General features: G+C 32.1%; 1 protein-coding gene across 1 annotated transcript; it reads left to right on the top strand.

Moving 5' to 3' along the window:
- The first annotated feature begins 3,869 nt into the window (after nt 1-3,869).
- Nucleotides 3,870-8,309, top strand: LOC128858611 (small nuclear ribonucleoprotein F). Its single transcript, XM_054095024.1, has 2 exons — nt 3,870-4,141; nt 8,074-8,309. Exons 1-2 carry the CDS (start codon nt 3,964-3,966, stop codon nt 8,163-8,165), a joined length of 270 nt encoding a protein of 89 aa, XP_053950999.1. The 5' UTR covers nt 3,870-3,963; the 3' UTR covers nt 8,166-8,309.
- Nucleotides 8,310-13,875: the final 5,566 nt, after the last annotated feature.

Below are 13,875 nucleotides of genomic sequence, written 5' to 3'. Positions count from 1 at the left end.
CTATTTAGTTTTGGAAAAAAGTACTTTGGACCGACGAAACCAAAATAAATAGGATGGGACCAGATGGGAAAACTATTGTACGTCGTCCAAAAAGCAAGGGCTACATCCTAGGTTCACAAAAAAATATAGGATAGATTTCAGTATCTGGATATACCCCAGAATAAAATGGAGCCATTTGTGTTTGAGTTTATTCCATTAAATTGGACATTTATGCAGGACAATGATCCAAAGCATACTGCAAAGACAGTGAAGCAATGGCTCAGAGCCCTGCTCTCAATCCAATAAAAACTTTGTGAAATGACGTTAAGGTCAAACTCGCTAACAAAAATTTTAAAAATTATCATGATTTATGGGCCGCAGGCTTGGTACTCGATTCCAAAGTAAAGATGCCACAAGAAAGCATGGAGCGACGGCTTTAAGAAATAATCAAAAACGGTGGATATAGTACAAAATACTAGCCTGGTAAAATAATATTATTACTTAACTATCTGATTTGTTTACTGTTTTTGCTTTTATTTGAAATATTTTAGGATGTGCTATTTATGTATCCAGGAGGTTTCGTGAGTTATTAACGTTCTCGTAAATTAAATCAGAAGTGAAATTCTTTTTGACCATTTTTTTGTTTTAAACTGGAAGTAAATAATTTTTTTATTTTTTATGTTCCTTTTTTCCTAATAAATCATTATTTACAAACATATTCAACTCTTAGCTTTCAAAGTCTAAATATGCTATTTATATGACCATATATATATTCGAAAAAAAGCGCCGCAGGCGAAAATTTGGACTAAAAATAGAGCGATTTTTATTCCAAATTTTCGGTATTTGTATACAAATTTTTTTGTAATATGTATGGATATTCGAAATCAAAAAAGCGCCGCTATAAATAATATAAGAATTGTTCACTTTTGGTTGGCTGGGTTTTTCTTATTTCGCTTTGTTCCTCTCTCTCTCATTGTTCGTTTGACAGTTCGCCAGAGAACGTTAATGTATAGAGAAGTCTCAATGACAGGACCGTATGGAATTTCGAGGGGTACTCGTTTTACGCGCGGAGTTCACCACAGACATATTTTCCACCAAAAGTTAACAGAAATATACTCAACTGGTCAAATTAAACAACAGTTGAGTAAAATTTGATTGTATGAAGGAAGAAAGCATGTTAACGCTGTAGACTTGCTAAAGGCACTTTATCATAGAAAACAAATACATATGGTAAGTTCAATAGTGACTTAGAAAGAGCAAACTATCCAAAAATATATACATATATTATGTCTGTCTGTTGAATTCCCTTCAACCAAATCAAAATCCTCTATAGAAAACGCTTCATTACCAGGCACACAGGAAGTTGGCATATGCAAATGTAAATATGTGAATTTCTATACATATATGCATATATATATGCTGTGTGTATGTATGTGCACTTGCCACAACAAAACAAATTTCGGTAAAACTTTTGAAGAAATCCAGCGCGCATTCATAGGCACAGCGCACATTCAAATAGCTCCTGGTGACGCTCAAGCATGCATGTTCTGCAGCTTATATGTGTGCGTGTCGCGTGCTTGACGCTAATATCTAAAATTTTTGATTTTCATCATGCAAAAGCCGACAACAAGTATGTGTGACACGAAGTAAGTACGAGTGTCACCCGACACGCACACATATAAGCCTGCTGGACATCCATGCTTGAGCGTCACCAGGAGCTAATAGACACAGCATTGAATGGACAGTAACCTTAAAATTGAGCAGGAACCTTCAAATACTCTGATTTCAGAGTAAGCTTCTAACCTTGCAGATATATGCATATGTTTTGTGCACTTTTTATCAATTGAATAACTACATACGTAAAGTAATATACTAATTAAGTATTTGCCTACTATCAGCGGCGGCCGCCGTGGCTTATAGGGTTGGTGCGTGACTGCCATTCGGAATTCGGAGAACGAACGTCGGTTCGAATCTCGGTGAAAGATCAAAAATTAAGAAAAAGTTTTTTCTGATGGCGGTTGCCCCTCGGCAGGCAATGGCAAACCTCCGAGTGTATTTCTGCCATGAAAAAGCTTCTAAAAAAATATCTGCCGTTCGGAGTCGGCTTTAAACTGTAGGTCCCTCCATTTCTAAAACAACATCAAGACGCACACCACAAATAGGAGGAGGAGCTCGGCCAAACACCCAAAAAGGGTGTACGCGCCAATTACACTGCGTTACAAAAACGAACATTTTTGCTGTCCTATGAACCAAATATACCTTTTCGGAAAGAGGAGACAAAATAAAAATACACGTGTATCGGCGATTTTCATGTACACGTCAGAATTTTTTTTTTACGTGCAAAATTGGCAATCAGCAGTCAATTCTGTTGCGGAAGGTTTTTCTTTATAAAAATTATTTTGGTGGAATATTTCGGTGTTTTTAATTATTATTAACGAAAAAAAGACAACAAGAAGAAATAGTTAATTTAATTGTAATAAACAGTTGTAGGAAATCCGTAAACGACGTTTATTAAGGTTTCAAAAAATTATAGCGGCAATACGCATTCGATATTACATTTTATAACAAGTAATAAGAGGACAAAGAGTTTTCGGGCACTCGCTTTTTTCTGTTATATGAATGCGTAATTAATATTACCTAACAAAATTTTTATTAGAATTATGTCTACAAACCTGTTTTCTTTGCCGGGGTCCATTTCATTTAGTTTTTATTTTGATGTTTCTCCATACATTCGTAATAATAATTATCGATAACACAGGGGTTGTATGTCAAAAAGTATGGTTATTATCTAGGATTATTTTATAATCTCAGATTATGGGAGAGAAATTTTGTATGGAAAATCTCGCTTTTTAATTACGGATTGGGAGTTAAGCACGAAAAAGTAGACCATCTACTTATATGTAAGCGTATTATAATATGATAAATCTTGCAATCCTCAAGGCACATTATACAAATAGCGGTAAATAAAGAAGTACACAACTAAAAACAAGACTGTTTCCATCAATTTACAAAAAAATTTGTGAAATTAATGACCTATAAAATATAAAATAAATAATATAAAAAATTAAATTTGCAACGTTATGCTGTCACTTTTTGTGTCTTGTCCAATCCTATTCTGTTTGGAAGTAGTGATTTGCAGAGTCGGTTATATTGAGTACTTGAGAACTTGAGTATTTTAGTACTCAATAAAAATAGAATCGAGTTAAAATTCAAGTCAGATACATGGTGTACAGAATACAGATATACCACCCGAAAATTGCTCATTTATTTTTCGCGAGCTTAACAACCATCACTTCAACTAATCAAACAAAATTTAGAGAAGTTAAAAACTTAGTGGATGGCTTGGTATTGCTCGTGATTTTAAGATTTATAGTTTTTAAATTAAACAAGCTAATAAGAACAAAATGTCGGGTTGTAATTGTCAGAGTTCGCATTATAAAAATTTCTTCAAATTCAGATTTTTGCGTTTTTTTTTGTCGTTGACGCCATTGTGTTTGCCAGTTTCCATTGCTTTCGCTTCACAAACAACTAATTTTTCTTCCTTTTGTAAAAAATAATTCCAATGTAAAAAAGGTTGAATGACAGTTATTTTATATATCATCTATTATTATCTCTAAATATAAAATAATACAAACTATACACTATGCTGCAGGACAAGAACAGAATAAAAATCAAAATAAACAATTATGAAGTAACAAACAAATTTTTAGTATTTTAGAAGTGCAATCAATAATTAAAATTTAATAAAAACTAAAGGAACTACGGAAAATTTTGCTTTTTGGATTTAAACAAGCTATCAAGTATACTGCGCAATAAAACTGCACATTCTTTTATTTGCGCAGTCCATCGAACGGTGCAGTCCGAACACAGAGTTACTAAAACTATCGATAGATAGTATGTGTTATTTGGTATCGGTCCATTTCTAAGCGCGTGTGGTTTTTATTTTGCCGGTGATTTTTTAGTGTGACAAAAAACTTTGCAACCATGTCTGCTGCTATGCCAATTAATCCCAAACCATTTCTTAATGGTTTGACTGGAAAAGCTGTTATAATAAAGCTGAAATGGGGCCACGAATATAAAGGATACTTGGTTTCTGTGGATGGGTATATGAACATGCAACTTGCCAATACCGAAGAGCACACTGCTGATGGTCAAATTACCGGTAAGATATTCGTTATTGCAGTATTTAAGGGACAGTGTGAGAGCCAACATATTTATTAAATGTCGCATGACGTTTTGAACCGGACTTATATCGCGTTATTTCCAATCGCCATTGTTATATTGTAACAAGCATGCCTGCATTAGCGTTCCATTAAGCGTAGCCATAGTTATGTTAATGTTAGATGGGATGTTTTAATGAAGCATGTGTAGTGGTCGCTGTAGCAGCATCAACGTTCTTCATATATAATTGGGACTGTTGCTGCAGTGGCAGTCCTTGGTCGGATCTAAGTTCTGGTCGATCTGGTAACGTGGAACCGACTGTTGTCAGAACAAATGTGGGGATTGTATATTCTTCGTATTTCTACCTAAAAAATTGTATATACCTATATGTATATATATAACTTACATCCTTTTTGGCGGAAAACCCAATTTTTTGGTAACGATAAGCATGAGATTTTTAGATAATATAAGTAATGAACATGGAAGAACTTATTTTTTACATATCATTTTCTGGCCGTTAATACCGTATTTCTCTGAACTTCGTATATATCTATCCGCAAACTGGAGTTTGAGGGTCGGGCCAGAGCAATCTTTGCAAATATGCTGCATTGGGACGAAGGGAAACCCTGTACCAATACTGGTACCTTTGTATTCGTGGATATTGCCAATCAGGGGCCAATCAGCCAATTTATCGTTTCCTTTAAACTGCAGGCATACAGAATGCTTAGAGAACGCGGGAGTGACAAGATATTCACATTTTTTCCGATAGTCAACCTTCTATCTAGGGACTGATGAAACCATGGTACCGATTTATACTAGTCAACTCCAGTAAGGAGGATGTTGTTGTTGTGTTGTCAAATCTCTTGGGTGTGCAGGAACATAGAGGGAAATTAAATTGCTGGTGAGTGTACCAGGAAGGGATGGACTGAATTGGTCTCAGTCCCACTAGGTCATCGGCATCCCCCCATCCCACAAATTATTGCTCAGTGAAGCGCAGCACAGAAGGAGCTTCATATCTTCGTGTGTAATTTCGAAAACACTTTGGGCCTAGTAGAATACACACAAGACGCAGTAAGTTCTGGTAACCCCTCGCCATTCAAACTTGTAGCTGTGTTCACCGGTCATTGGACTATCGGCACACACGCAGAGACGCTTTGTTCACCATTTAATCCCCATTGCAAAAGCTGTGGGCACCTTTCAGAGAAGGAAGTTGTTTACGTGATTAGGGTCACTGCGTGCTCCTTTCTTCGAGAGCCTGGGGTAGTGCGCTAACATAAATCCCATCAACTTTCTAGATTACAACGGCTCTGGTTAGTTGTAGATATCTGCCCGTTTGTTCTCAAAATTGTATAAAAACGGGTCTTTGGGGAGTTTCAGTTTTCAGCATACGCCAACAATTGTACGCTCTTATAAAATATTGTGCCTGAGCGATTAAGTTTTGCGGCTCGTACGATCCTCTCCAACACCAGGTTAAAGAAGTGACGGCGCTGTTGGTGTTGAGCAACGTCATCTTGCATAGCCGTATTAGTTTTGCAGAGATACCAAATTCAGACATCGCGGCAGACAAATAACTCTTTTCCATACTGTCGAATGCAGTTTTGAAGTCGACCGAAAAGATGGTGTGTGTCGATTCTCCTTTCATGGGTCTTTTTAAAGATTTGGCGTATTGTGAATATTTGGTCGATGGTAGACTTTCCAGGTCTAAAGGCATACTGATAAGGTCCAATCAGTTGGTTGAGGGTGGGCTTCAGCCTTTCTCACAATACGCTCGCTAGAACCTTATAAGCGATATTTGGAAGACTAATCCCGAGGTAATTGGCACAAATTGCAGAATCGCTCTTCTTATGGATTGGGCAGAGCACACTTAAATTCCAATCGGCAGGCATGCTTTCATTCGACCATATTTTGCTTAGGAGCTGATACATGCACCTTATCAGCTCCTCGCCGCCATGTTTGAATAGCTCAGCCGGCAATCCGTCGGGGCCCGCGGTTTTGTTGTTCTTTAGCCGCGTTATCGCTATTCTCACTTCGTCATGATCGGGTAGCGGAACGACAATTCCGTCGTCAACGATTGGGGTATCGGGATCTTCTTCGAGGAGTGTTCACTCCATAATTTAAGATTGCTCTGTACGTCAGTCACTAGATCGCCGTCTTTGTTCTTACAGGAAAACGCCCCGGTCTTAAAACCTTCTGTAAGCCGCCGAACTTTCTGGTACGTCTCTCTTCCTTTTTTAGCTCTCTGTAGCGATCCCTCATGGCTCGCGTTGCGCTCAATCGCAGCATGGCTCTATAGGCGGCATCCTTTCTTACTACGGCAGCATGACATTCCTCGTCGTACCAACAGTCGCCGGAACCCGATTTCTTCTTCGGCGACGGTACGTAGAGAACGAGAAATGTTGCTCCATTGTTTGTGCATGCCGGTTTGTTGGGCAGTACTCTCTGAGAGCAGGAGTGAGAGCCGAGTGGCGAATCTTCTGGCTGTCTGTTGTGATTGCAGAGGCGTGTACGTAGTTTGGCTGCAACAAGGTAGTGATACGAGCCGATGTTGTGTCCTCGGATCGTAGGTACATCTAATACACTAGAAGCGTGTCTTCCATCTATCACAACATAATCGATCTGGTTTCGTGTTTTTCGATCAGGAGACAGCCAGGTGGCTTGGTGAATCATCTTATGCTATAATTTGGTGCTGCAGACTACCATGTTTCGAGTCCCGGCGAAATCGATCAGCCTCTGTCCGTTACCGGATGTTTTGTTGTGCAGACTGAATTTTCCGACTGTGGGACCAAAAATTCCCTCCTTGCCCACCCTAGCGTTGAAGTACGATTTTTATGTCGTGGTGAAGGAATCATTGGTCGCATCGTCCTTCTCTTCCGTCGGGGCGTGGGCGCAAATTAGCGATATGTTAAAAAAACGGGCCTTGATGCGAATTGTTGCGAGACGCTCGTCCACCGGAGTGAAGGACAGTACTTGGCGACGAAGTCTCTCTCCCATAACAAATCCAACACCGAATTTGCGCTCCTTTACATGGCAACTGTAGTAGACGTCGCAAGGTCCTACGCTTTTCTTGCCTTGTCCCGTACATCGCATCTCTTGAATGCCAGTGATGTCAGCCTTTACTCTCACGAGGACATCAACCAGGCGGGCAGTGGCACCTTCTCCATTAAGGGGCCGGGCATTCCAGGTGCATGCCCTCAAATCCTTAATCGTTTGTAGTGGTCGTCATCAGTATAGGGAGGTCTCATCCGAGGCTTTTTTAATCTTTTCATTGGGGGGGATTTTTAAGTGGCGGGTCCCAAACCCCGCGCACAAGCAGCTATCTTGGAATGTTTCGTCTTCTCACGTTAGCTCACTCCCGAATGGGTGTTCGGAAGCTACGCAGAGGATACGTGGGCTAATCCCGGACGTTGTGAGCTGCTTGAGCCATATGCAGAAGAATCGTCCTGGCCACTCCCAAGTGAATGGCGATCAGTAACTTTCCCCACTTGCGTGGACTTCTACATATGGAACCATCCTCCAATATGATATACCGTCGTAGGTAAAAATGCTTAACTATGAAATAGTCGGGGGGAAAAGTTATGGTGCGTTCCTCAGAGATCCTTCTCTGGACTTGTATTTTTGATTTAGAAATTTTGAAGACTTGCCACTTAATATACTTGGTGCTCCCATCTCCCATGCTCTTCAAGAAACATCTGTAAGCAGAGGTATTAAATTAAAGTTTTTCATTTATTTCTATTATAGTATATGTATTTTCTTTCCGCAGAAAAAAATTATCTTTTGACACCAAAAAGCTATATTTTTAAAAACTCGGCACACTTTTCACTATGTATACTTATATTAGGAAGTTTATCTCATTAAAGACATTCGACAACTTAAATAAATATTTACTATTCGATTGATTCCAAGATTAATGCTAAATTAAATATTTTATTTCAGGAAACCTCGGCGAAGTGCTTATTCGATGCAACAATGTATTATATATAAAAGGTGTGGATGATGAGGATGAAGAGGGCGAAATGAGAGATTAAATTTATATATATATATATATATATATATGTATAGAGAGGGCCGAAAATGTTTCGATGCTTTCAGCAGGTTTTTAGAATTAAGCTGCGTAGTTCATATATTGCTAAGTTTTATATAGAAAATTAATAAAATGTCGATGGTATATATTTTTGTCTTTATTTCTCTAAGTTCTGAATCCTAGATATTTACATTAATTTTCATAAGTCCAGTTTTAATAGCATAGATTCGAAATGGCGTGTTTTTTAGTTTTCAGAAAATCGTATCTTTCTCTGTTTTACTAACTGACTTATGCCAACGATTCTATAACACGGGCCGTCACAGATTTAGAAGCAATAGGTAGATTACTTTTATGAAGGTGTCTGACGTACTCAATTCCAACTCAACTCTGCACTCCACATTTTCCAGATATTTTGATCTAAAATGCAAGAAGTACTATATGTGGCTATATTTTTGGATGTTATGAGACGTTATGGAATATTCTGGCTCCTTTCGAATGACAGATGTTATTTGTGAGAATTTTTTTTTTATTTCGCAATATATGATAGCAGTAGTATGTATATTCCGGACTACAAGACAATATCAAAAATGTTAAAATTTTAACATTTTTATCATTTTAACTCAAAAATTTAACATTTTTACCATTTAACTCATTTTTTTAACTTACAGTTACTCAAAATTTTAACATTTTTTAACATTTAACTTATTTTTTTAGCTTATATTATCTCAAAAAATAAACGTTTAAATTTTGATGTGGGTCGATGAGTCCAACCCTAAATTATAGTTACTCGTAGTTAATATTTTTAAGATATTAAAGATATCTATTTTTGATGTACTAGTAATCAATATTTAGGTTGGTACAGTTAAAATTTTGTGTTGGGTCGATGTCTATTAAGTGAAAAAATGTTAAAATATTGATTACAAAATATTTAAAGTAATCTATTCAAAAAAAAAAAACAAAAAAGGATACATTTATTTTTTAAAGTACCTTTCAAAAAAAACGACGAACTCCTCAAAACGAGAGTCTTTGAGTCAGATTTGAACTTGCAACAAAATTATTGTTATAATTCCAACTGCTTAACCAACTCATCTAAACATCATATTCTGAAGTGATGTAATTACAGCTGAGTAGTATGCAAAGCAAGCAATGCTGATCTTATCAACATTGCTCACAATCTATAAATAGAATAAGCATAAGCACAAACCAAAAAAAAAAATGAAATACTGTTGAATACGAGTCACAAACTGCAAGATAAGCATAATATTTGATAAGCTTTTATACATCAACACATGGTTACAAGTGCAGTATGTATTTAGCGTTAGAAGAGGGTGGACGCAAAATAATTGAAACTTCAAATTTGAACTCTTTGAAGTTCAAATTTATAAAATTTACCCAATATTGGTTCATAATTTAAATCTCTTATTAAATATGTTATTGGATTAGATGGATAAATTTTACTAATATAAAATATTTCTCGAGTCCAATTATTTTTATATTTGTTTTCAAATTGTTTTTTATGTGATTGAATTCTTACTTTTTCTCCAATTTTAAAAACTGGTTTTTCTAAATTGTTTCTATTAATTTTAAAACAATTAGCAAAAATTAATTGTTCATTTTTTTCATTTACTTCACAAGGTTTCATACCAATAGTTCTATGTACATCTTTGTAATATAATTATATTCATATAATATTTTATCAATTACATCAATCCAATTAGTATTTTTCTGAATTTCAAATCGTATTTTTAGTTTTTCATTAATGGTTCTATTAAATCTTTCTACAATTGATGATTTCTTTTCACTAAATGTTTGATACATGTTAATATTGTATTTATCTAAAACTTCTTGGAAATGTTTATTTAAAAATTCTTTACCAGAATCTGTATGAAGTAATTTTGGTGCACAACCTGCTTTTTTAATAATATTTAAAAATGCTTCAGAAGTTGTTTTTCCATCTTTCTTTTTTAATGGTTCTATATAAGCAAATTTAGAAAATGTATCAATTACATTAAGCATATATTTGTATCCTCTATTAATTCTAACATTAACTGTTGTCATAATTAGTAAATCTGCTGCCCACCATTGATGGATTATATAAATATAGAAAAATATTAGATATAGTTTTTGATGAAAAAAATGAAAAATATAAAGATTTCCAAAATAAATGGAAATAATAAAAAATAAAAATCTTATTTAAACAAAAATTCAAACATTTTTTATATTGTAAAGAAAAATTCAAACATTTTTTTATATCTACCATCATTTTTTTCTTGTTCTTTGTCTATTACTAAAAATCCAAACTGTTCTTTCCAACATTGAATACACATATTTTTTAAAATATCATAATCAATATCATTACAATGGTCATTAAATATGTGTTTCAGATTAGTCTTGTCTTGTTTAAATAAAATTATATAGTTTGCATTATCTCTTATCAATTGTTTAGGAATTTTTGAATATGTTTGACATAAATAAAAACAAGAAATGTTATTGTGTCTACCATAAGCAAAATAATTGGAAATATTATCTTGTTGTTCTGTAGAGATATCATCAAATATTATTACAGAATATTGTTTAATATTTTCAGGTGTTGGTAGAGATTGAATTGATAAACATTTTATATCTTTAGATTCCAAATCATTTTTAACACACAATTTATTGAATTGAATTATCATATCTTCCAAAAATTTATATTTTTCTTGATAGCAAGTTTTTGAACAAATTATTATATCAGAATAATAAATCTTTGATAATATATTTATATTAATAATACATTTGTTTTTCCGCAATTACTTGGTCCACAAATAATTGCTCTAATAATATTCGGAAATATTTCATTTAATCTTTTTATTGGTTTATGAGTATCAAAATTTTGAATAGTTAATTTAATTTTATTATCTAATTTAGTAACTTTTAAATGACCATCCATAATTTAGAATTTTAGATAAATTTTTTTAATCTATTAATATAATTAATTACATATTTATTTCAATTAATTTTTAGTTAATTTTAATTTTATAAAAATTTAAAAAAACAAGTCAAACATGCATCACTTGATTTGTTAGTGGATTATATGAATAACTATCATCACTAATAATTAAACAGTGAACGACTGTATTTGATGGAAAATCTTCTGTCCATTTAAATTCAATTTTAATATCAATAGCAGCCTCTTTAATTACCTCATTCTGTTTAGATGTATCAATGCATATTATTGGATATTCTTTTAAAAATGTATCATAATTAACTATTGGTAAATTATTTATACTAGAACCATAATATGAATTTTTAAAATCTAGAAACATATTATATAATGTATCAAATTTATTTTGATTAATAGATAGTTGCATATCATAGTTTGGATATCTATTTGTATTTAATTTAACTACAACATTTTCTAAATTACAATGGTCAAATTTACTATTGTCTTTATAATTATTCTGATTTCTTAATGTTTGAAATGCAATAAGAAAATATCTAGGTTTAGCACTAGATGATGTTATATTCCAGGTATAAGTCTTTACAGCTGGAATTGCAGTAGTACAATAGTATCTCCAATTTCTAAAATACATTTGAAAGTTTGTATTATTTGAAATTTTTTTATTAATTTCATGATCAACTTCAACTGAAAATTTAACATGAGGCATTCTCCATATAATTTGATTAATATCAATAGAAAAAGTATGATCACTTAAACTACTATCAATAATTAAACAATTTGTATCATCATTTGATCTTATTAATTCTAATTTTTGATTAATTCTAAAAATGAAATTTTTGTAATCATCAAAAAACCCAATTAATATACACAATGGAATGCTAACAGAAAAATAACCTTTCTTATTAAAAACATTACCTTTATTTACAATTTGCCAACCAGCATTATTTAATGGTAAATCATTAGAAAATGATGCTAAACCTTTAATTGTTGTTGTTATTCCAGGATTTTCAATTTTATCAATTTCAACTGAATTAATAAAATATGTAATTTTACTAAACAGATTTATTATACCATTATTCACAAAATTTATTTTATCAGGATTAAGTTTATCTAATATTTTACCATCTTTACCTTTAGCAATAATTTGACCTCTAATATTAAGTAAACTTTTTGATGGTAACGTTTTAATGTCTTGATTATTAATATTTATTTCTATTGGTCTTCCATATTCGTTTAATAAAGTTGAATTAGCTGGTAAATGTTCATAAAAGTCATAAGATTCAATACCTTTTTCTTCTTTCATTTATTTAACTAAAAAATATTATTAAAAATTTACTAATATGTTTTGACTAGGTCGAAACCTATGTTTAAAATAATTGTAGTCTTGCATTTAATTGTCTTATCAAATTATAAAAAAACATTATTAATAGAATAATAATTAGTACCATTGAAATGTATTCATTTTGCATTATTTTATCTATTCCATTTGAAATAATAAAATCTATTTTTGATAATTGATTATTTTTATCAAAATTGTTTTTACAATTATTCATTTAATGCAATAGAAAAAATCCTAAATATTTTTAATATTTTTTTTTTTTGTTAATCTTTTTACATTCATTTTCAATTACCCTTTTTTGTGTATCTAAATATATTGCATAAAATATAAGAATTGCAATTACAATAAAAATTACAATAGAAATTAATTTTAATAAAGACGGATCCATTATGACACATCTACATCCTCCATTATATTTATTATTAGCATCAATTATGTATAACTGTGATATACAATTATTTTGATATGGAATAATATTAACACAAGTATTCATTTATTAACAATATTTTTTTTTTATTTCATTTTACTTACACTTTTCAATAAATCATTGAGTTTTTGTGTTGTAATTTTTTTATTTACTAGTCCAATCTTCATTGTTTTAGATTCTTCAATAGCTTTTTGTCTTTTAATAAAATTGTTCTTATATTTTTCAGCTAATGCAGCGTTTTTTTTTCAATGCTATTTATAAGGTTATTATGTTCTGATTCAAGAATATCATAATTTACTTGTAACTCATACATATCATCATTTAATTTGCCAATAATTTCTTCATAACTCATTAAACTAAATTCTAATATAGCTTTCTCATTTAATAATTCATTTACTAATATTTTATTTGATTCTGAATGTAATTCAATATTATAATCTTTAATATTTTTAACACTTTTCATAATACAAACAGCATATTCATGCCATACATGATCATTATTTTTAAGTGCATCATTTAAACATTGAACAAAACCACTTCTATTATTAAACTGAGACTTATGTTGCCTAATAAATTCTTGTGTTTGTTTGACCTCTTTTTCTATTTCTTCTTTATTTAATAGTTTTATACTAGATCCTCTTAATTTCAAGATAGGCACATCAGTATTTGTTTTAAATTCTTCAATTGTATGTATATTCGACATTTATTATAATAAAAATTTTTAATATTTTTTTATATTGAAACACTAAGAAAAATATAATTATTTTAAAAAATTTTTTCATAAATAAATTAAAATGAATAAAATGTATAAGAATATAACTAATTTATACAATCATCCAAGCCCTTCTACTAAAACTGTTTCACCACTTGTATCACTACAAGGGAAAACAAAAAGTTTTAGAAATTCAAAAAATATTCATATTCCAAAAAATGCTAATGAACTTAAACAAATTAGAGAAAGAAATTTAGCTATTAATTATTTAGAACAAGCTAGTACTTCAAAATTA

This window comes from Anastrepha ludens, chromosome 3 (genome assembly GCF_028408465.1).
Source record: "Anastrepha ludens isolate Willacy chromosome 3, idAnaLude1.1, whole genome shotgun sequence".
NCBI lineage: Eukaryota > Metazoa > Arthropoda > Insecta > Diptera > Tephritidae > Anastrepha > Anastrepha ludens.
This window is presented reverse-complemented; position numbering and strand designations above follow the sequence as displayed.